General features: G+C 53.9%; 2 protein-coding genes across 4 annotated transcripts in view; both read left to right on the top strand.

Moving 5' to 3' along the window:
- The window catches only part of LOC138806112 (rho GTPase-activating protein 39), an 84806-nt gene extending 64373 nt beyond the window's left edge, over positions 1-20433 (top strand). For 2 of the 3 annotated variants that reach the window (XM_069991665.1, XM_069991667.1), the window contains exons 5-12: positions 4791-6156; positions 7689-8250; positions 14911-15003; positions 17545-17618; positions 18511-18710; positions 19242-19333; positions 19749-19918; positions 20007-20433. In XM_069991665.1, the coding sequence (XP_069847766.1) occupies positions 4791-6156; positions 7689-8250; positions 14911-15003; positions 17545-17618; positions 18511-18710; positions 19242-19333; positions 19749-19918; positions 20007-20201 (2752 nt within the window). In that variant the 3' untranslated portion in view covers positions 20202-20433. The remainder of the gene's footprint in view (positions 1-4790; positions 6157-7688; positions 8251-14910; positions 15004-17544; positions 17619-18510; positions 18711-19241; positions 19334-19748; positions 19919-20006) is intronic. The other variant, XM_069991668.1, reaches the window with a different exon arrangement.
- Positions 20434-20924: 491 nt separating this feature from the next.
- On the top strand, positions 20925-21922 carry LOC138806109 (UPF0598 protein C8orf82-like). Its single transcript, XM_069991663.1, has 3 exons — positions 20925-21102; positions 21312-21360; positions 21473-21922. The coding sequence occupies exons 1-3, from the start codon at positions 20935-20937 to the stop codon at positions 21916-21918; spliced, it is 663 nt and encodes a 220-aa protein (XP_069847764.1). The 5' UTR covers positions 20925-20934; the 3' UTR covers positions 21919-21922.
- Positions 21923-23597: the final 1675 nt, after the last annotated feature.

The following is a 23597-nucleotide window of genomic DNA, read 5'->3' as shown; positions in this document are numbered from 1 at the left end:
GATAAGAATCTCTTGGATTTGTTGCCTGGACTGGCTTTCAACCTCAGTCTTTGGATCTCAGCCTTCTTAGTAGCTAGGATTATAGACATAAACCACAGGCATCTAGACAGCTGGTTATTTTAGAGTTCATAGACTTTTTGCCCAGGCTGACTTCAAATGGTTGATTGTACAGGTCAGCTAGGATTAGAGGTGAGCTACTTGTGCCCAGTAGGAAAACTCTTTTTTGTTGTTGTTGGTCATGGGGCTTGAACTCATGGCCTAGGTTCTATCTCTGAGCTCATTTGCTCAAGATTAGCTCTCTACTGCTTTGAGCTACAGTACCACTTCGGTTTTCTGGTGGTTAATTGGAAATAAGAATCTCTCTTGGCTGGTTTATAACTACAATCCTCAACCCAGTTGGTAGCTCACGCCTATAATCCTAGCTGCTCGAGATCTGAGGGTCTTGGTTCAAAGCCAGTTGGGGCAGGAAAATCCATGAGACTCATATCTCCAATAATCCCCTCAGAAAACCGGAAGTGGCTCTGTGGCTCAAGTGGTTAGAGCACTAGCCTTGAGCTGAAGAGCTGAGGGACAGGTAGAGCACTAGCCACCCAGGCCCAGAGTTCAAGCCCCACAACCACAAAAAAAAAAAAAAAAAACAGACATGAGCCATGTTTTTGGTGGTTGTGTTTTTTTTTTTAACTTTTTGATATATATGGCACGTTTTATTGACCACATCAGTTGTTAGTGGAGAACATAATTATTATTTATAATAATTTCTCAGGGCTGGGAAGGTGATTCAGTGGTAGAGTGCTTGCCTTGAATGAAGGAGGCCCTGGGTTTGATTCCTCAGCACCACATAAGCAGAAAAATCCGGAAGGGACACTGTGGCTCAAGTGATAGAGTGCTAGTCTTGAGCTGAATTGCTGAGGGACAGCGCCCAGGACCAGAGTTCAGGCCCCACAACTGGACCCAAAAAACGAAACATTAAAATAATAATAATTTCTCACTATGTTGCTTGTGAAAATATAAAAAGATATGTGCTCTTTAGAAGCCAGCCCAGGCAGAAAAGTCTTATCTCCAATTATTAACCATAAGAAAACTGGAAGTGGTGTTGTGGCTCAGAGAGCAAGCACTAACCTTGAGCATAAGAGCTCAGGGATAGTGCCTAAACCCCAAGTTCTTCAAGCCCATGACCACCACCAACAACAACAACAAACATAAAGAACCTTAATGAAAAAAGTTGATCCAAAGCAGATTGTAGGAATCAGGGAAGAGAAAGCAATAAAAAGGGTTATTTTCAGCAAAACTAGACAAACATGTCTGAGATACTATAGATAAACCCTTTTGGTTGAAATAATGCATGCTTTTTTTTCCTTTCTTTTTTCCTTTTTGTCAGTCATGGGGCCTGAACTCTGGGCCTGGGCGCTGTCCCTCAGCTCTTCAGCTCAAGGCTTGTTCTCTACCACTTGAGCCACAGCGCCAGTTTTGGCTTTTTTTGCTTATGTGGTGCTGAGGAAACGAACCCAGGGCCTCATGCATGCAAGGCAAGTGCTCTTCCACTGAGCCACCTTCATAGCCCAATATACTTTTAAGTAGAAAAAAAAAAAAACACAGGAAAATAAAACAGGGACGATAGATACCAGAAGGATTAGGGAAGCAGTGAATGAGGATAAATATGTTGTAGTTTATTTGCATATATTAAAATAGTACAATAAAGCCTGTTGGAGTTGTTTTAAGATGGGGAAGAGGGATAAAGAAGAGTAAGGGGAAAGGTTCATCAAGATATATTGTGTACTTATGTGGAAATGTCAGAGTAAAGTGTGTGTGTGTGTGTGTGTGTATGTGTGTGTGTGTGGGTGGGTGTGTTGAGTAAAGTGTGTGTGTGTGTGTGTGTGTGTGTGTGTGTTGAAAACCCTCCAGCAGTTTCAAGTAAGAGGTCTATGCCTGATGGTAATCATTATAGGTTCCATTAACAGCATTCTCTTGATCACTGAAATAAAAGCCAGAAGTAGAGCTATGACTCAGGTGGTAGAGCACTAGCCTTGAGCAAAAGAGGTCTGAGACAGCAACCCGGCCCTGAATTGAAGCCCCAGTACTCACACACAGACACACACACACAAATTAGCTAGGCACTAGTGTCTAATGCCTATAATCCTAGCTGAAATCTGAGAATTGCAATTCAAAGCCAGCCCAGGCAGGAAAATTGGTGAGACTGTTATCTCCAATTAACCAACAGGAAACCATAAGTGGCACTATGGCTCAAAGTGGTAGAGAGCTCGCCATGAGCAAAAAAAAGGCTAAGGGACAGCACCCAGGCCCCAGGGTCAAGCTCCTCGACTGACAAAAGAAAAGCTAAGCATGATGGTGCACGCCTGTAAGCCCAGTACTAAGGAGGCTTAGGAAAGAGGATTCAAGTTCAAGCTGTTACTTGGGAGACCCTAGCTCAAAATAAAGAAACAGCTGGACACTGATGATACATCCTGTAATCCTAGCTGCTCAGGAGGCTAAGATTTGAAGCTCACTGTTCAAAACCAGCCAGGGCCTGAAGTCTGTGAGACTCTTATCAAAGTGTATGAGAGAGAGAGAGAGAGAGAGAGAGAGAGAGAGAGAGAGAGAGAGAGAGAGAGAGAGAGAGAGTGTGTGTGTGTGTGTGTGTGTGTGTGTGTGTGTGTGTGTGTGTGTGTGTGTGTGTGTGTGTGTGTGTGTGTGTGTGTGTGTGTGTGTGTGTGTGTGTGTGTGTGTGTGTGGAGAGAGAGAGAGAGAATTAGTAAATGGAAGGCAAATCAGAAGAAAACACCTATTCTGAAATACAGACAAGTTAGAGATGGGCAATACAGAAATGTATAGCTTGAGGGGCTGGGAAGGTATCTCAGTGGTAGAGCGCTTGCCTTGAATGCAGGAGGCCCTGGGTTCAATTCCTCAGCACCACATAGGCAGAAAAAGCCAGAAGTGGTGCTGTGGCTCTAGTGGTAGAGCGCTAGCCTTGAGCTGAAGAGCTGAGGGACAGCACCCAGCCCCAGAGTTCAGGCCCCACGACTGACCAAAAGAGAAAGAGAGAGAGAAAGAAATGTATAGCATGAAAACTGTCCATTACACAGTGGAAACTGTAATTGCTTCCCAGAAGAGAAGAGCTGGAATAAACATATTTCAAAAGGCAATGGGAAACTTGGCACCAGTGGCTCATGCTTGTAACCCAAGCTACTAAGGAGGGTGAGATCTGAAAATTGGGATTTGAAGCCTACTAGGCAGAAAAGTCTTTTAATATTCTCATCTTCAGGCCTGAGAAGGTGGCTCAGTGGTAGAGCGCTTGCCTTGCATGCATGAGGCCCTGGGTTCGATTCCTCAGCACCACTTAAGCAAAAGAAAAAAGCTGGAAGTGGCGCTGTGGCTTAAGTGGTAGAGTGCTAGCCTTGAGCTGAAGAGCAGAGAGACAGGGCCCAGGCTCAGAGTTCAGGCCCCACAACTGGACCCAAACAAACAAAAAAAGATTCTCATCTCCAATTAACCACACTCACAAAAAAAGGTCAGAAGTGGAGCTGTACTCAAGAGGTAGAGTGCTAGCTTTGAACATAAAATGCTCAGGGACACGCCCCATGCCCAGCACAAAAAAAAAGGATGCAGTTTTCAAAAAAAACAAATTGCCAGATGCTGGTAGCTCACACCTGTGGTTCCAACTACTCAGGAGGCTGAGATCTGAGGATTGTGATTCAGAGCCAGCCCAGGCAGGAAAGTCGTTGAGACTCTTACTGCCAGTTAACCAACAGAAAATCAGTTACTGCCAGTTAACCAACAGAAAATCAGAAGTGGCACTGTGGTTCAAAGTGGTAGAGCGCTAGCCTTGAGCTGAAGAGCTGAGGGACAGGCCAAGAGTTCAAGCCCCACGACCAGTTATCCAATTATGGATTCAAGAAGTGCTGGGGGGGCTGGGAAGGTGGCTCAGTGGTAGAGCGCTTGCCTAGCATGCATGAGGCCCTGGGTTCGATTCCTCAGCACCACATAAACAGAAAAAGCCGGAAGTGGCGCTGTGGCTCAAGTGGTAGAGAGTTAGCCTTGAGCTGAAGAGCTGAGGGACAGCGCCCAGGCCCAGAGTTCAGGCCCCATGACCGGACCCAAAAAAAAAAAAAAAAAAAAAAAAAGAAGTGCTGGGTACTGAGAGTCCCAGACAGAGAGCCATGCCTAAGCAGCCTGGGGAAAGAGCAGGACAATGTCTTGTGTGGCCACCTGGTGTGATGGACATAGGTGTGGATGCAGGGCCTGTGCTAACCTTTAGTCGGTGGGATAGGACATTTGTGAACATGATTGTCTGCATGTCCCCAGCAGTGTGGCCCAGTGGTAGTACCTCACATGTCATCAGTGAGCAAGGAAGACTGAGAAGAGGTCAGATGTTCAGCATTAACCTACTAAGTGATGGTCAGGATTCAGACAGTGCAACTCCCAGGGGGTATGTGGCTTCTGCAGGTCTTTTCTGGGGGCCAAGGCCTAGGAGCATTCATAGAAGCCTCTGGTTGGGCAGTGGGCCTGAGGTAATGGTGTAGAGCCATACGAGGCTATTGACAACCTCATGGGCAGACTTCAGGCCCAGGAGTGAGGTCTGTTGTTGGCTTGTGAGTTCTGTGGAGAAGGCCCTTAAGGCCCCACCTACTCTCAGCCTTAGAAGCCACTCTGGGCACAGGAACAGTTAGCATAGAGGAGCCCTAAGAAGAGTGATTCTCAGGGAGTCACCTGAGGGGGGACACTGAGAAGCCCCAGGCTGGAGAGAGAGGCTGGGTTTATCACCACCAGTAACTGCCTGTCCACTTCCTGCACAGGACCTCCTCACTGCGGTGGAACTCAGGCACCAAGGAGCGAATGCTCATCAAGGTTGCCGACCGAGAGCCTAGCTTCCTTGCCCCTCAGGGCAATGGCTACCCCCTGGATGGCCAGCCTGGGGGCCGCCCCCGCAGACCCTCTGGCAGCCAGCACTCACCCAACTTACAAACCTTCACCCCTGACTCCGATGGCACTGTCTTCTTCCCTGAGAGACGTCCTTCACCATTCATGAGGAGGGCCGAGCTCTCTGGGAGCTGTTCACCCTTGCTTGCACAGCCCCGAAAACCCTCCAGTGATTCTCAGCCCTCCTCCCCTCGCTATGGCTATGAGCCCCCCCTCTATGAGGAGCCCCCCGTGGAATACCAGGCCCCCATTTATGATGAGCCCCCCATGGATATGCAGTTTGAGGCCAGTGGCCCCTACCAGGTAGGCTCGCCACAGAGGTCTCCCGGCCGAAAGCCTCGCCCATTCCTGCCAGCGGCCAAGCAGACTCCCCCCTCACCCTGCCAGCAGCTGGTGCGCACTAAGCAGAAGTGCCCTGAGCGGTTTCTGAGCCTGGAGTACAGCCCAGTGGGCAAGGAGTATGTGCGGCAGCTGGTGTATGTGGAGCAGGCAGGCTCCAGCCCCAAACTTCGTGCAGGACCTAGGCACAAGTACACACCCAACCCAGGTGGAGGTTCCTACTCTCTGCAGCCCAGCCCCTGCTTACTGAGGGACCAGCGTCTGGGTGTCAGGTCTGGAGACTATAGTACCATGGAGGGGCCTGAGCCACCACGGTCAGGCCAGCCGTCCACACCACTGCCCCAGACCCAGGAGGATGCCATGTCCTGGTCCAGCCAGCAGGACACCATGTCCTCCACGGGCTACTCCCCAGGCACCCGCAAGAGAAAGAGTAGAAAGCCCTCTCTTTGCCAGGTCCCCAGTGCCGCCTCCACTGACAGCCCCGGGGACCTGCTGGGCGAGCAGCCCCTGGCTGAGGAGCACACCCCGTGTGGGCCCAGCCTCACTCAGATGAAGCGTGCAGAGGCTGAGGCAGATGTGGCACGCGGTGCGGCCGAGCCCTTCCTGGCACAGGCGCGGCTGGCATGGGAGGCACAGCAGGCACACTTCCACATGAAGCAGAGGGGCAGCTGGGACTCCCAGCAAGATGGCTCAGGGTACGAGAGTGATGGCGCCGTGCCACTGCCCATGCCTGGGCCTGTGGTGCGTGCCTTCAGCGAGGATGAGGCTCTGGCCCAGCAGGACAGTAAGCACTGGAAGCGGAGCACCTTCGAGAAGCTCGGCTTTCCCCAGATCCTGCTGGAGAAGAGCGTCTCTGTGCAAACCAACCTGGCCTCCCCGGAGCCTTACCTCCACCCCTCACAGGTGAGGGGTCAACAGTGGGCTGCATGGGGTCTGGGGGCCCACCTGGGTGTAGTGCTCAAGAGCCTGGGGTCCACACAGGGCAGAGTGGACTCACTTGTGCCTAGTATCCACAGTGTAAGTGTGGTGCTTAGAAACATGAGGGCCTCACACACTGTGGACAATGAAATCACTGATGCAGGATGTCCCCCAAGACTGCTACCAGTCATAGGACTGAGAGCTGGAGGCTGAGTGCTGTCTCCAAGGCTCAGAAGCAAGATCACAGCAACTGGGGATGCACCAGGTCTGTGACGAGGATATCCCAAATATCTGGGCAGATGGGGTATCAGGCACTCTTAACAAGTGTGGCCGCCCAGATAATCCCCAGATGTCACAACCTTAGCTAAAAGTAAAGCCAAAGGACAGCTGGTCATACCCTCCCATGTGGTGCCAAGAGCATGTCAGTCAGTTCCCATGAGTCCCACCTGCACCTCTGTTTTACAGGCTCAGATCTTGGGCATCCATGCCCACAGGCTTTCCTCTAAAGACCACTAGCTCCCAAGATCCCAGCCCTAATATCCTTGTTCTCATTTCCTGGCCCCACCATCCATGCTGGGTTTCTGCAGCCCAGGAGACCAAGGTGGAGGGGCCTGGGTCTGCTGGGTCTGCCCAGGGAACTGGACCCACAGCCAGCAGAATGACAACCAAAAGGCCTGGGAGGCCTACCTTCATGCAGCCGGGTAGCCAGTGTGATCGCCCTTTGTGTGGCCTCAGTGAAGCACTAGAACCACTTCAGTTCAGTGTTTCTGTCAACTACTTGAAAATGTGGGGGTTAACAGGATAGAAGAGGCTGCTTTGGGAAATACTGGATGGACAGACAAAAGGCCACTCTCAGCCAGGCGTCAGTGGCTCACACCTATAATCCTAGCTATTAAGGAGGCTAAGATCTGAGGATCACGGTTCAAAGCCAGCCCTGGCAGGAAAGTCCGTGAGACTAATCTCTAGTAAACCACCAGGAAACCAGGAGTGGCGCTGTGGCTCAAGCAGTAGAGCGCTTGAATTGAGCTGAAGAGCTGAGGGACAGCGCCCAAACCCCGAGTTCAAACCCTATGACCGACCAAAAAATAAAAAGGCCACCCTCTAGCAGGAGCTGCGGTTTGGGGCCCAGAGGCATGTCTCAGAGCAGCACAAACAGAAGGGCTTTGCAGTGATGAGCATCTCTTTCCAGCACCAGGGTCCCACAGAGGAGGGAGTGGGGACAGGGGATCACCTGAGGGGACTGGGATATCAGCTCTTTCTTGGCACAACAGGATGAGTTTGTGCCCCACCAGGGATGCCCTTACCTTCCTCTGCCATAAGCATGGTTACCTGGGAGTCTTGAGCACAAGGCATACTATGTGTCTGCCCCAGAAGTGCAGGCTTTGCTTCTTGGATGTATCTGCTAGGCAGGCCATGTGGTACCTGGGTTCTTCATGCCTCTTGAGGCTATGGTCTAGGTGAAACTGGCTGGCCAGCCCACTCCATGCTGATGGCTCAGCCCCATTTGTCCTTCCCAGTCTGAAGACCTTGGTGCCTGTGCCCAGTTTGAGAGCAGCCGGCAGAATCGCAGTGCAATACCCAGCTCCAGTTGTGTTTTCCCCACCTTCACACTACGTAAGCCCTCGTCAGAGACAGACATCGAGAACTGGGCCTCCAAGCATTTTAACAAGCATACCCAGGGCCTCTTCCGGCGGAAGGTGTCCATTGCCAACATGTTAGCCTGGAGCAGTGAGTCCATCAAGAAGCCTATGATTGTGACCAGCGACCGACATGTGAAGAAGGAGGCTTGTGAGATCTTCAAATTGATCCAGATGTACATGGGTGACCGAAGGGCCAAGACAGACCCCTTGCATGTGGCCCTGGAGATTGCCACCAAAGGCTGGAGTGCACAGGGTCTTCGGGATGAGCTGTACATCCAGCTGTGCAGGCAGACCACTGAGAACTTCCGCCTGGAGAGTCTAGCTCGTGGCTGGGAGCTCATGGCCATCTGCCTGGCCTTCTTCCCTCCCACACCGAAGTTCCATTCCTACCTGGAGGGCTACATCTACCGGCACATGGACCCCGTCAATGACACCAAAGGTAAGGCCCACTCTGTGTGGGGCCGTTGACACCCTGGTTCTGGCTCCACTGAGGTAAGGGCCATGGAAAGGGTTCCCAACCACACTGGGCACCACCAGTCAGTTTCTTGGTAACTTCTCATATACCAGGGCTCCCTCCAAAAAGATACACATATCCCCTGAAAGACCCTGCACCTCAGTTTCCACTAGGTCATGGGTATCTTCAGGGAACCCTACCTGGGTCTGAGAAGAGCCTAGGCAGGCCTGGCAGAGAAAGACATGCGGCCTCCTGTCCAGCCAGCTGGTGTCCATTGCTTCAAATCCCTGCCTGCCAAGGTATAGTTGCATTCTGCAACTTCAAGCAATTACCCAAGGAAGCTCAGACCTATATTCTAGGCAGGGTCCTGCCCAAAGGCCTAAGCAGGAAGGAGCACTGTGACCATAGTGCATCAACAAGACCATAAGTTCATGAAATGCTCATTGTGCATAAGGCCTCTGGACACTGTGAGCTAAACTGCCTTCAGGGGTGGGAAGGTGGCTATGGGGCCAGTGAAGGCCCCCAGAGGTGATGTGCCAGGCGGTCTGGGTCCAAGCAGGGTCCTGTCGGTCAGATAGTTGACCTGAGCCCTGGGCAAAACCAAATGAATACAAGGCAGGGCCATAGGCACCTGTGTGCATCAAGCCGTGCACCACACCAGTGACTATATACACATAGAGAGTGAGCACAGCCATGTAGTTAACATCTGAATATACCCACACATCAGACACACTGCACTGCTCCTCAGGAAGGAGAGTGAAACCTAGGATACGCCAGCCTTTGCCTCTATACAAACTGAGCCTCTTGTCAGAGATTTCTTGGGCCCTGCCCTGTATTTGTGGAAGAAGCAGATTGTGGGGCTAGTGTGTGTACAGGAAAATGAACAGCAGCTGTAGGGCAGATATGAGCTCCTGGGGAGGGTGTGTTGGTATGATCACTGTACAGAACCTTAGCAGCCACGTACATGTGGGGGCAATCTCTGAAGCCATGTGATTCAGCACCATGAATGTACTATTCAACACAGGTCCCAGCAACTACACAGCCTAGTGTGTGGCCTTGGTTCCCACACCTATACCAAAGTATACCAAGTACCAAAGCTAGTTCCAGGCAGCCTGAGTTCTGGCCAGTGGGCTGAGTAGGGCCTTGGGAACCCCAGCCACTGGTCCTCAGGCCTTCTAGGAGCTGTTTTGCTGTGGCTTCATGGGTTGCCTAATCTGCTTCTTCTAAAGAGACATCAAGATGGGGCTATATCTCACATGTAAGAGTCCCTTCCTAGCAAGCGTGAGGTCCTGAATTCAAACCTTAGCACTGGTGCACCCCCCCAAAAATATAAAAACTTGAGAATAAATGTGTATTGATCTGGAGGCCATAGAAAGATATCTCCACTGCCCAACCCAGGGATCCAAGGCAGGCACCCAGGAGTGTGAAGTGAAAGTTAGTGAGCAAGAAAATAGATGGAGGGCTGGGAAGGTGGCTCAGTGGTAGAGCGCTTGCCTTGCAAGCCTGAGGCCCTGGGTTCGATTCCTCAGCACCATATAAGCAAAAAGAAAAAAAGCCGGAGGTGGCGCTGTGGCTCAAGTGGTAGAGCGCTAGCCTTGAGCTGAAGAGCAGAGGGACAGTGCCCAGGCCCAGAGTTCAGGCCCCACAACCGGACTAAAAAATAAAAAATTAAAATTAAAAAAAAAAAAAAAAAAAAAAAAAAAGAAAATAGCTGGAGATAGACACCAAGATTCCCCACTACAGCTTGGGCCAGCTGACCAGCAAGTATGCAGCTGACGTAACTAGGACTGCTAGAACCACTGCTGTAAACACTAAGTCCTTTTGTGCTTTCTATTGTCTCATACTAAAGAGTCCTGAAGTCCTAATTTGCACACAAGTAAGTCCACTCTGCGGCCAGAGGCTCTCTGCGTGGTCTCATCAACAGGTAGCTGGCATCCCAGCTGTAGTACTTGTGTTGCTGTCTTAGCCAGGACTCCCATCTCCAGCCCCCAGATTCAATCATAGGTTTCTCTCTTTGGGGCTCTGCTTGGCTGGGAGCCTGAGGAGAGACCTTCAGTGGGCCTCCTGCTGCCCTCTCCAGCAATCTTGCTGTCCCGGAAAGCCCCCATCTTTCATGTGCACATAACGTGAGTCAAGAACATGGCTTCAGCCGAGCTCTGGTGGCTCACGCCTGTCACCTAGCTACTCAGGAGGCTGAGAGCTGATGATCACGGTTCAAAGCCAGCCCGGGCAGAAAAGCCCATGAGACTCTTATCTTCAATAAACCACTCAGAAAACCAGAAGTGGCGCTGTGGCTTAAGTGGTAGAGTGCCAGCCTTGAGCTGAAGAGCTGAGGGACAGCGCCCAGGCCCAGAGTTCAAGCCCTACAACAACAACAACAACAAAAAAGAACATGGCTTCTGGCTGTTAGCCAGGAAGACTTGACTTTACCAACCCAGAAAGATGCAGCTGGCTCTGGAGGACCAGCTGGTCTGCTGCACAGCACTTAGCAAAAGGAAGCTGCAGTCAGGAGATCAGGTGCCTGTTCGAGGCCAGGGACTTGTCGTAGGGCATGTGATAAAGGTGGCAGAACTGCGTCTGGCTCCTGTGTTTGGTGCGTTACTCTGACCTGCCTACCCCGATGTAAGGCCATGAGAGAGCTTCGTGAGCATTTGATTTCTTCACCAGCATCTTTGTGGTAGCTATTGCAGGGTTAGCACCTCAAGACCACAGGTAACTCTAGGTTAACTTTGTGTCTTAGATGGTAGCACCTATGTGCCAGGTACCAACAGGTATCTCCCAGGATCCTTGCATACAGACAGGCCCAGAAATCAGTGGGCACATGCCACTGGATACAGTTCCATGAAGGAGCAGTTCTGCATCAGCCTTTTGGAAACTATTTCATGCTTTCAGCAGGACTTTCCTAGGTTCTGTTTAAAGATGGCAGGTTGAGCAAGACATAATGGATCATTTATAATTCCAGCACTCAGGAGACAGTGACAAGAATGTTATAAGTTTGATGCCAGCCTTGGTGAAAATCAGCTGGATGTGGTGGTGTATATCTGTAATTCCAGCTACTCAGAGACAGAGATCAAGAGCATGGTGATTCAAGACTGACTCAGGTAGAAAGTTAGTGAGACACTATCTAAACCAACAAGTCAGACATACTGGCTGTGCCTGTCATTCAAACTGTGCTGGAAGACTAAGAGAAGGATTGTAATCCAAGACCAGCCCTGGCAAAAATGCAAGCCCCCATCTGAAAAATAACTATAAAGGGGAGGGGGAAAAAGCACAGAGGTATGGTTTGAGTGGGTAGAGTGCATGCAAGCCCGGGCGGTGTTCAAACTCTGCTAATTCCCCCCCCCAATAAAAGTCAAATACCCCATTTCCTTTTTATTCCACCTTGAACTTTCACTATAAAAACTTGGGTGTTAAGTTGGTCACCGATGGCTCATACCTGCAATCCTAGCTATTAAGGAGGCTGAGATCTGAGGATCCCAGTTCAAAGCCAGCCTGGGCAGGAGAGTCTGTGAAATTCTTATATCCAGTTAACCACCAGAAAACTAGAAGTGGCACTGTGGCTCAAGTGGTAGAGTGCTCACCTTAAGCTGAAGAGCTAAGGGACAGTACCCAGGCCTAGTGTTCAAGCCCCATGATCGACCAAAAAACAAACAAACAAACAAACTTGGGTTTTTTATTTTAAGCAAAAAATCCTACAAGAAGCTAGGTGCTGGTGGCTCGCACCTATAATCCTAGCTACTAAGGAGTCTGAGATCTGAGGATTGCAGTTCAAAGCCAGGCAGGAAAGTCCAGAAAACTCTTACCTCCAGAAAACGGAAATGGAGCTGTGGCTCAAGTGGTAGAATGCTAGCCTTCAGCAAGTTCAAGCCCCACAACTGACCCCAAAAAAAGAGGAAAACAATATGGTGATTCCCCAGTAGTTAAACATAGAATTGCAGGAGAGAGGATTGCTGGAATTGGAGTTGTGTCTTAAGTGGTAGAGTACTAGCTGTGAGCAAAAAGGCAAAGCAAGAATACAAGCCCCAGTATTAGAGTATGGGGGGCGGGGAGAAAGCAAGCAAGCGAGAGAGAGAGAGAGAGAGAGAGAGAGAGAGAGAGAGAGAGAGAGAGAGAGAGAGAGAAAAGAAAGAAATAGAATTGCTTGTATCAACAAGTCCACTTGTACGTCTGTATCTAAAAGAATTGAGAAAGGACTCAATAGATATCTTCCCACTAGCAAATAAGTAGAAACAACTCAGATATCCAGTAACATGTGAATGGATAAACATAGTATAAACATACAAGGGAACATTATCCAGCCCTTAAAAGAAAGGAAATTCTGGGGCTGGGAAGGTGGCCCAGTGGTAGAGTGCTTGCCTTGCATGCATGAGGCCCTGGGTTCGATTCCTCAGCACCACATAAGCAAAAAGCCGGAAGTGGCACTGTGGCTCAAGTGGTAGAGCGCTAGCCTTGAGCTGAAGAGCTGAGGGACAGCGCCCAGGCCCAGAGTTCAGGCCCCACAACCGGACCAAAAAAAAAAAAAAAAAAGAAAGGAAATTCTGCCAACACATCATGGTAAGTGGAAGAAGCCTGGTACAGAAGTATATGATGCCACTTCTTTCATGTCCCCAGAGTCATTAGGTTCATGGACAGAAAGTAGAATGGTAGGTGCCAAGGGCTAGAAAAGAGAATGAGGAGTTAATTTTTAATGGAGAGTTTCCGTTTGGAAAGGCAAAAAAAAAAAATCTAGACATTGGTGGTAGTAATGGTTTCATGACAGTGTGAATGTGATTATTGCAACTGAACTATAGACTTAAAAATGGTTAAAATGAGCTTGGCACTGGTGGCTTTTGCTTGTAATCCTAGCTACAGAGGAGGCTGAGATCTGAGGATGGCATTAAGCCAGCCAGGGCAGGAAAGTCTATGAGACTAACTCCAATTAATCACCAAAAAGCCAAGTGGACCTGTGGCTCAAGTGGTAGAGCACTAGCCTTGAGCAAAAACACAGCTCAGGGACAGTGCCCAGGCCCTAAGTTCAAGCCCAAGAACTGACACAAAAACAAATAAAAAAGTTAAAATGGACTTGTCATCAGTAATTCACACCTATAATCATAAGTACTAATGAAGGCTGAGATCTAAGAATCATGGTTTATAGCCAGCCTATGCAGACAAATCCTCTCACAACTCTTATCTCCAAATAACCAGCAGAAAGCTGGAAGTGGAGGTGTGACTCGAGTGATAGAATACCATCAACTATGAGCAGAAGAGGCTCTGGGCTCTGAGTCAAGCCCCACTACCTGAAGAAGAAGAAGAAGAAAAAAAAAAGACTTAAATGGTAAATTTTATGTTACACATACTTCACTACAATTAGAAAAAGAAATCCACAAAGATAAAGAGAACAGACAAAGAAAAGCAGCTGCTTTGAAAACTGGAAAGCACATAGGTATGTGGCAGACTAAAGACAGTAGACCTTAAACAGGTGGGTAAACTCAGAGGCTGAGACAGGCAGCAAACCAGGACTGGGCAGGACCAGTGACCTGTGTCATTTATCACCCTGAAGTTTAAAAAAAAAGTCTCTCTAAGAAACAAAACAACTGCAGTAGAGTAAGAACAGATTTTGAGTTCAGATCACCAGGGCTGAGACACTGGTACGTTACCAGGACAGGCTATATTAAGAGTCTAGCCAGGCACCAGCAGCTCACACCTGTAATTCTAGCTACTCAGGAGGCAGAGATCTGAGGATCCCAGTTTGAAGCCAGCCCAGGCAGAAAAGTCCCAGTGAGATTCTTCTCTCCAACTAACCACTCAAAAACCAGAAGAGTGCCAGGTGCTGGTGCTTATGCCTGTAATCCTAGCTGAGATCCAAGGATCACAGTTCAAAGCCAGCCCAGGCAGGAAAGTCCATGCAACTCATCTCCAATTAACCACCAGAAAACCAGAAGTTGCACCATGGCTCAAGTGGTAGAGCGCTTGCCTTGAGCTGAAGGGCTGAGGGACAGTGCCCAGGCCCTGAGTTCAAGCCCCAGGAAAGTTATGCAGACTGGAAGACTGTAACGGGGCACAGGAGCCAACCTAAAGCTCCTCGTGGCAAAGCTGGGATAATGTAAGCAACAAAATAGTCACACTGGATAATGACCCGAAGTATAAAGCAAATATCCATAATTCTAGCCTACCCCTTCCTTGTGGTTTCTTCTAAAAAGAACATGGAAGGGAATGGCAGGAAGAGTCAGCAGTGCAGAAGTCTGATGGGCATGACTTCAGCTGGGTGACTACAGTCACTCAGCACCGGCAACCCACGGACAGTAGGAGGCAGCTGCAGCCGCACCTCTCCCGGCAGTGCCCGGGTGGTGCTTTAGTCCCTGTAGTCATGGACAGGCAGGTGGACAGATTACCAGCTCAGACGGCTCTGGGCTTTCAGTGAGCCAGAGAGGTACTGGTGGATTATGCCTTCTGCCCACCTTCAGGATGGGGAGAGCAGAAGGGTCCCGCGTGTCCTGCAGCCCGTGTATGCACACGTCAGCACACGGCCACCTGCCTTGGGGCCTAGCTGCATGGAGTCAGCCCCCAACAGGCCCAGGGGCCTCCTTGCCACCAGATGCGGGAACCACATGGGCAATGGTTCCTGGCTTGTGTCCTGTGGTCCTCATGGTTCTGTTTGCTCCCCAGTGACACAGCACATAAAAGAGCTTCTGGAAAGGAACAGTAAGAAGAAGTCCAAACTGAGAAAGAAACCCAAGCCTTATGTTGAAGAGCCGGATGGTAGGGCCTCCTACAGCCTTGGTGCTGCCTCTGCACCACTCTGCTCTCCAGCCACGGCCGCCTGGCCTTCTCTTCTCTAACAGCTTCTGGGTTGGGGGATGGGCACTAACCTCAGGCCGGGGCAAGTGCAGGAGTCAATCTCCTCTGCACATATCCTGATGGTACACAGAACAACTCCCAATTTGCTTGCTGAGTTCTTGATGCGCATTGGGCATGAGGACTAGCCTGCGAAGGCCTGGAGGTGCCGGCAGGTGAATGAGTGATGGATGTGAAGCTCACAGAGGGGCTTGGGGTACCCTATGATGTGTGTCCTCTTGGGCAGGTGAACAGTGCCTGGTATTCAGAAATCATAAGGGAATTTCTCCTATGGTGAACCCCTAGCACAGCTACCTGAAGCATGGAGCTTCTCCACCCGCCTCTACCAACATCCTTCCTTCTGGGGCCTGGCTCAGGACCATGCTGCCCCTTTGGAGCTCCAGGACAGATTATGCTCTCCCTGTCTAGATGTATATGTGGTGCCAGCCAGCTCCTACCAAGCCTCCAGAACCTCCCGCCCTGACCCTTAGGGCTGCACCTCCTCTCTGTGGGCTGCTTCCACCAGGCTGTAGCTCACACTTGCTGATCTCAAAATCCCTGACTTGCTCTTTGTTCCACTCTGAAAATTCTCACCAGTTCTATGCCGCCCATGGGGGGACCCAACACAAGACCAGAGGGGCTTTTTGCAAATCAACTTGCTTAGAACAAACTCTTGGGCCAGGAAGAGGCTCCAAGGACATGAGCGGTAGTCATGGATGGGTCCCAAGTGGCATCTTCAGAGCTTGGGACTCACTTCCCACCTTTGTCTTCCCAGCTGCCCCAGCAACCCATGCCAGGCAGCCACAGTCCAGGCTCTGAGCAGTGGACTGGAGCTGGACAGATGCCAGCAATCCATGAGAGACTTGTTTCTGTAGGGAACAGACTCCTGTGTTCCTAGGGTAGAACTGGGCAGAACAGTGCAAACCACAGTGTAAGGTTGGGTTGGGATCAGGCAAGGTAAGAAGTTACCATGCCTTCTTCCACCAGAAGTCAGGATCCCCATGAGGCTGTTTTCATCCTAAGCAGGCAAAGGCTAAAGGCCTGTGTGTTTGCTGCGTGGGGTGGTTTTAAGGCAAAAGATGAGGGTTCATCTCAGAAGCAGGAAGGAGCAAGCTTAGCTCCTTCCTCTGTCCCCAGAACTGAGCTGCTAGTGACCACGAGAGAGGCACCTGGGCTTCTCTGGTGCTGACCAGACAGTGCGGCCCTGCTGCTTACACACTGTCCAGGCTCTTAAAGGAGCCTCAGCTACCTAGAAAAGCTAGGTGGCCTGCGGTAGATGGTTCTAGCACTGTTGAAAATTAGCTGAGGCTAGAACCAAGGGTTATGGTCCGCATGGGACTGAGGAGGGTGGTCCAGGACTTGAATAGCTGATAAATTTTTTGCCGTTTTCACTTTGACTAAATATTTCCCTTCACAGAAATTGTGAATGGCAAAACTATTTTATGATAGGTAAAAATGAAAATGTTTTCATAGACTAAGACAGACTTGTTTTTACAAACTGGGACCCAAGGACCCCTGAATCCTCAGATATCTGAGAAAAATAAAAAATTAAAAGACTTCCTTCCAAAAGCAAAGGTATTTCCACTTGAGAGCCCAGATCTAGAAGACTACCACATCAGGTGGCAGCCACAGGGACTTGAGGGGCAGCACCTTCCAGAAAGGGTGTCCCATCCAGGCTGGTACGTCTTGACATCTGCCCCTTGCTGTTCCCGCTGGGACCAGGCAGACGCTACACACACCCCAGCTCTCTGGGGAGGAACCATCTTCCCTTTACACTGTACCCTGGTCTTTCTTCCACCTACCTTTCTCTAGTCTACCAGCTAGAACCTCTGCTGTTGGGGCCAGAAAGCCCCTCTGTTAAGAGAGGAAGCTGAACTCAAGTATCAGAATAAGCCTTGAGCACCTTCTGTTGCCTGGGCTTCCCACTGAGAGGGTGCTGGTTTGGGACACGGCCCCTTCTCCTGTGGTGAGGCCTCAGGCCGCTTCCCTATTGCTCTGACACTCAGCACCACTTCCACGCTCAGTCAGCCCTGCACCAGCCAGAGGAGCTGGAACTGCCATCCTGCTAGCTTTTCACCTACCCCAGCACTGGCCAGGGAGGTTCCCTAGGGCCGGCCAGGGAAGGGAAGAGCGGGCTTGGGGACTCTAGGCCTCAGGACATGCCCTAGTCTGCCTCTGGTCTGTTACGGGAAGGGCTGTGTCTCTCCCATTCATATGCTGGGTGAGCTGGCAGAGGAACTCTCCCAGCCTGGTCCCTGGATATGGGGAAGTGGCCCCCTGCATCTCTCCATTTGGGTCTCTGCTATAATAGGACATTGCCTGGGAGAAAGTTTAAGGCTGCTGTCCTGGTAAGGGGTGGTTGGGGGCCTAGCCAGATTGGCTCTACCCTAGGGCCCCTGTAGGGACCGCTCCTCTCCTATAGACCACACATACACACCAGGTTGACGAGTGCTTATTCTTTTCCAGGGGTAGCGATAAGCACCTACGCCAAGTACTGCTACCACAAGCTGCAGAAGGCGGCTCTGACAGGGGCCAAGAAGGTACAGGCACTGTGGGAGAACCAGGGCAGGGTGGGCAACTTCCAAGCACAGCAAATGTCTAGTGAGGAGGCAGCAAGGCTTGTGTGCTGGCTGGCAGAGCTGTGGGTACTGCACACAGCTTGCCTCGGTGGTAGCCAAAAGGCCTCAGAACCTGTACTTTCCTGCCTTTCCCTCAGGGGCTCATTTTCATGGACCCCCAGTTGAGCAATTCAGAGAAATCATAGGCTGTTGAAGACATCAGGCAAGCTACCAGAGTGGTATATGGCACGAGAGCCCAGGCTGAACAGCACCATGACTGCACAGACTCCCTGAAAACCCCGGCCTCTGTTGCAAGATGCAGGGCTATGCACAGCCACAGTAGGCCAAGAGACCCCCTGTGACAGGACCTTTGCCCCTGGCGGCTGTGGGCTGTTGAACGGGCCTGTGTTGAACACACCACCTACCCACAGACTGTATGAGCCAGTCCAGGCCCTGCTGTTAGCTCTTCTTTCCTACATCTAGTCTTACCTTATCCTGTCAAGGTCCCTCCAGCTCCTTTCTCTCCCCTGAAAGACATCTAGGACCCAGTCACATCATGCATCCCTGCAGCCCATCCTTACCCAGGACCTCCCTGGACCCCCTGTACCTGCCCCAGAGCCTGGCCTCCTCCTCCCTTCTTAACCAGCAGGATTGTTTGATGCTTTGGACATTAGAGATGGCCATAGGGAAGCCCCCTTGGTGACCTGAGCCAAGGATCTGGGCTGCCCTGCCTCTTGTAAGGCAGAAGCCTAGATTTAGGGAGGAAAGGGTAGCTGAGCTGAATAGCCCTGCCAGAAGCGTGGAGGAGGGGGCGGTGAATGGAAGGAAGGTGACCGGGCCAGACCAGGATGGGAGATCTGGCCTGTCTTCACAGGGGCTGAAGAAGCCCAATGTGGAGGAGATCCGTCACGCCAAGAATGCCGTGTTCAGCCCGTCAATGTTCGGTAGTGCACTACAGGAAGTCATGAGTATGCAGAAGGAGCGCTACCCTGACCGACAGCTGCCCTGGGTACAGACTCGGCTCTCCGAGGAAGTGTTAGCGCTGAACGGTGACCAGACGGAGGGCATATTCAGGTGCTGCGCCAAATCTAGACCCTGGGGGTGTGGGCCACAAGTGTGTTTATTGTGCATCTGATGGCAGACCATTAAGCCTCAGGCCCCTGGGACCGGCTGCCATGCCTGCCTCTGAGCTGGCACTTTATGGCAGCTGATCCTGATGCCATGTGGCCAAGAGGCAGGGCTGGGCCCCATAACTCAGGAAGCAAGTGTGCTGAGAAATCCCCACAACAGCAGCAGTCAGTGCCTACAACATGAGCCCGATGTGACCGGCAGCTTGTTGGGCAGCTCAGCTTCCCTTCCCCCTGACCCCTTGGTTTGCCAAGCTCTGAACCAGGAACATGACAGCTCCTGCCCTGGTGGTAATACATTTTGCCTACTCAGTGTTCAGCCACTGTAAGATGGTCTAGGAAGAGCCAGTGGCCTGAGGAAATCCATACCACTAACAAGCACATGGAAGATGGGTAGTTGAAGGGGGAGAGCCTTAAGGCTCTGTACCCCATCTGCATTGGCAAATTGACCTGTCTGCGCCTGCCTTGTGCTTCCCAGGGTTCCTGGAGACATTGATGAGGTAAATGCCCTGAAGCTGCAGGTGGATCAGTGGAAGGTACCTACAGGCCTGGAGGATCCCCACGTCCCCGGTGAGCCCCCAGCCCACTCCACAGACATCCAGGCCAAGGCCTCTGTCTCCCCACACCTCTTGAGCTGTTACCCACAACCTCTTCTCAGCCTGCCCACCGTCCACCACTGATGGGGTCTCTAGTCACTGCCAGATAGCCTGCCACGCAGTGGACTGTCTCCCTCAGTGTCCTTGGGGCATCCTAGTTCAACCTAGCCAGCCTGGGCTCTGCCTGGGCCTTCCAGATCCGTTTCTGCAGCTGCTGCACCAAGAGACTCATAGCCACTCCTCCATGCTCCAGGCAGTTGAGCCTAAGCACCCCTGGGGTCCGGGCTGGGTCAGGGGGCCCCTTTTCCAGATGGCCTAGCCCCTTCCCCCAGTGCTGTTTTGCGCAGAGGTTCCCCAGGGCAGACTCACTGAGCGTCGCCTGTCCGCAGCATCGTTGCTGAAGCTGTGGTACAGGGAGCTGGAGGAGCCCCTGATTCCGCACGAGTTCTACGAGCAGTGCATCGCGCACTACGAGAGTCCGGAGGCCGCGGTGGCCGTGGTGCACGCGCTGCCGCGCATCAACCGCATGGTGCTGTGCTACCTCATCCGCTTCCTCCAGGTAGGCAGCCCGCGGGGCACAGCGCCCGCGCCCACCCGGGGTCCGGCCAGCACCCACCCCATTCCCTGCCCGTCTCCGCCCCACACAGGTGTTCGTGCAGCCCGCCAACGTGGCCATCACCAAGATGGACGTCAGCAACCTGGCCATGGTGATGGCACCCAACTGCCTGCGCTGCCAGTCGGATGACCCTCGCATCATCTTCGAGAACACTCGCAAGGAGATGTCCTTCCTGCGCGTGCTCATCCAGCACCTGGACACCAGCTTCATGGAGGGCGTGCTATAGCACGAGGCGGGACTCGGGAGGGCAGCGCGCGGGAGGGGGGGAGGAAGGCCCCGCGGGGCAGCATGCCGAGGCGCCGGGCCGCGCCGCCGCGCCCCACCGCGGCCGGCTCAGCGGGCACCGGCTCTTCCCGCCGGCCGCGGGCCAGCCCTGAGAAGTGCCTTCGTTCCCCAGAGCCGAGCCACACTGCCCGAAGTGGCCGAAGCACACGTCATGCCGCCCGGGCGGCCCACCACCGGAGCGCGGCCCCGCTGGCCCAGGGCCCGTGGCTCCGTGTGCGGGAGGCCCCGCACCAAAGCTGGGGCCCGGGCGCGGCGGCGGCGGCGGGGCGGGGCGGGACGGGGCGGGCGGGGCGGGCGTCTCCCGGTGTGCCCGCGGCCAGGCCCGGCGCCCGCGCCTGTGTACAGAGCTATAAACAGAGGACTGGACCAGACCGTCTCGCTCGCTCGTTTTCCCGCCGAGCCCCGAGGGCGCGCGCCGGCGGCGCGGGGTCCGAGCCCGCAGCTGTCGCGCTTCCTCCGTTTTTATAGATAGCTATTTTTAGAGTTTTTATTTTATTTATTAAAAACCAATGCGGGGGGCGGAGCGCGGCGGGGGCGGGGCTGCGGCCCAATGAAGTCCTGCGGCTTCCCACGCGTGCGCGCGCGGCCCGGAGCGCGACCGGCGGGGGCGGGGCGGGGCGGGGGCGCGCGCAGCGCCCCGCCCGGGTGACCGCGGCCGCTTCCGGCGAGGGAGGATGTGGCCGGCGTGCGCTGCGCTCCGGGCCCGGGCTCCGGCCTGGGCCTTGATGGGGTTGAGGGGAGGTCGGGCCTACGGTGGAGGTGGAGGCGTCACCTACACGCAGGGCCAGAGCCCCGAGCCCCGGACCCGCGAGTACTTCTACTACGTGGACCACCAGGGCCAGGTGGGCTGGGGGCCGGCAGGCCCTGCGGAGCGGGCGAGGGCCCCGGGGGGGGGGGGGGCCCGGCCCCGCGGCTCCGCGCCCTCGGCGGTGCGGGTGTCGCCGGCCTCGGGAGAGGGAAGTTCCGTTCCCTGCAGGGGCAGAGCCCTAAGTTTACACGCGGCCCCCGCACTGCCCGAGGGACTCACTGTCCCCCGCCTGCGCCCCCACAGCTTTTCCTGGATGATTCCAGAATGAAGAATTTCATCACCTGCTTCAAAGGTACCGCTGCGCTGCCCCCGGCCCGCGTCTGGCCGCTCGGGGCGGCCCCGTGGGGCTCGCGGGACCCCGGGGCGCACAGCCGGGTGCACAGCCGCGCGCTTTGCTCCCCTAGACCCGCAGTTCCTGGTCACTTTCTTCTCCCGCCTGAGGCCCAACCGCAGCGGGCGCTACGAGGCCGCCTTCCCCTTCCTCTCGCCGTGCGGAAGAGAGCGCAACTTCCTGCGCTGTGAGGACCGGCCCGTGGTCTTCACGCACCTGCTGGCCGCGGACCCCGGGCCCCCGCGCCTCTCCTACTGCGGCGGCGGCGCGGCCCTGACCGTGCCCTTCGAGCCGGCGCGCCTGCTGCCCCTGGCGGCCAACGGGCGCCTGTACCACCCGGCCCCGGAGCGCGCGGGCGGCGTGGGCCTGGTGCGCTCGGCTCTGGCGTTCGAGCTCAGCGCTTGCTTCGAGTGCGAGCCGGGCGCCCCGGCGCTGCCCGCGTACGTGCGCTGGCGAGGCCGCCGCTTCGCCCTCACCATGGACCTGGCGCCGCTGCTGCTCGCGACCCCGCAGCCCTGAGCCTCGGGCGGGAGCCCCCGCCCCCCGCTCGCCGGCCCAGCGCGCGTGCGCGCCGAGGCCCCGCCCGGCCTGCGCTGTCCGAGGTGCTGCCGCGGCCCGGCCCTGGTCCCTGGTCCCAGCCGCGGGTCCTCTCCGCACCCCTCGCGCCGCAGACCCCGGCGTGTCCTCGGGATTGGCCCGCGCTGGCGACGTCAGGCCCGGGCCGCGGGCGCAGGCTGCGCGGAGCTCCGGCGCGCGTGCGCGCCCGCCCCCAACACAGCCGCGGCTCGGGCCTGGCCGCCGCGGGCCCAGCGGGGAGCGGCTCGCCGCCGGGGCGTCAGGTGAGGGGGCGCGCGGCCCAAGGTCATCGGCCTGGGGAGGTGGGGGGGTGCCCCGCAGGGCCTGGCGGAGGGAGGGCGCGTGGAGACCGTACCCCTACCCGGGACCCAGCGGCGCCCGAGGGGCGGGCGGGGCGGTGTGCGGGACGTGGGCACCGAGTCCTAGGGCTGCCCGGAGACTTGGCCGAAGCCCTACGCTGTGCCTGAAGAACGACACAGGGCTCCTACCCCGCTCCCACCGCACAGATGGGCACCCGTGGCCCAGCCTCCCCCTTCCCACTCCCGCCCAGCAGGACCCTTAGAGGATTTCTGCGCCAGCCCCTGATGTGCGCCTGAGGGTCCCTGTGAGCAGCCAGCCCAGAGGGGGAAAGGATTTGCGGTCTAGTTTGGGTGGGTGGGCAAGGCCTACAGCCCTGGGCCAGTTCATCCTGCTCATGTAATTAACCGCAGGGACCCATTGAATGCCCCCATCTTTTGGGGGCTCACGCACATTTTGAGACACCTGGGAAATGCCTCAGCCTTGGCCAAAGCTATTCTATTAAAACTTTATTGCAGTATTACCTCATCTCAAAGTGATTTTAATAACCCTGTGAGGTGCATCTTAGGATCAGATTGAAACAAACTGTAAGGCCACTTGGTATCTTTCAACTTGGCTCAGGGCAGGAAAACCTAGTGAATAAACAGGCAGAGTAGAGAACGAGCCACGAGAGTCTGCAGGCTAGGGACCAAGTATACCCTTAGCCCTGTCTCCCCAGTCCAGGCAAACTGGTTTCTCTGCCCTAAACTTTCTTTAAAATTGTGCTCATGGAGCTGGGATGGTGGCTCAGTGGTAGAGCGCTTGCTTTGCATGCATGAAGCCCTGGGTTCAATTCCTCAGCACCACATAAGCAAAAAGAAAAAAGCCGGAAGTGGCGCTGTGGCTCAAGTGGTAGAGCGCTAGCCTTGAGCTGAAGAGCTGAGGGACAGCGTTCAGGCCCAGAGTTCAGGCCCCATGACTGCCCCCCCCCCAAAAAAAATGTGCTAATTGAACCAGGCATTGGTGGTTCACACCTGTAATCCTAGCTACTAGGGAAGCTGAGATGTGAGACCTGGCTCAAAGCAGTCAGGAAAGTGTGAGACTCTTATCTCCAAGTAACCACTAAAAAGCCAAAAGTGTTGCTGGGACTCACGTGGTAGAGTGCTAGCCTTGAATAAAAAAGCACAGGGACAGCTCCCAGACCCTGGATTCATGCCCCAGCATACACACACAAAAAAAAGGCTCATGGTGCCTTCCCATTCCTAGGATCACAAAAGTGTGGGTAAACTACAAGCTACCCCATACTACTTCTATGTGGTCTCAGGACATTGCTCCCAGATTCCACT

The sequence above is a fragment of the Dipodomys merriami genome, unplaced genomic scaffold (assembly GCF_024711535.1).
Source record: "Dipodomys merriami isolate MVZ:Mamm:240054 unplaced genomic scaffold, mDipMer1.0.p SCAF_4, whole genome shotgun sequence".
NCBI lineage: Eukaryota > Metazoa > Chordata > Mammalia > Rodentia > Heteromyidae > Dipodomys > Dipodomys merriami.
This window is presented reverse-complemented; position numbering and strand designations above follow the sequence as displayed.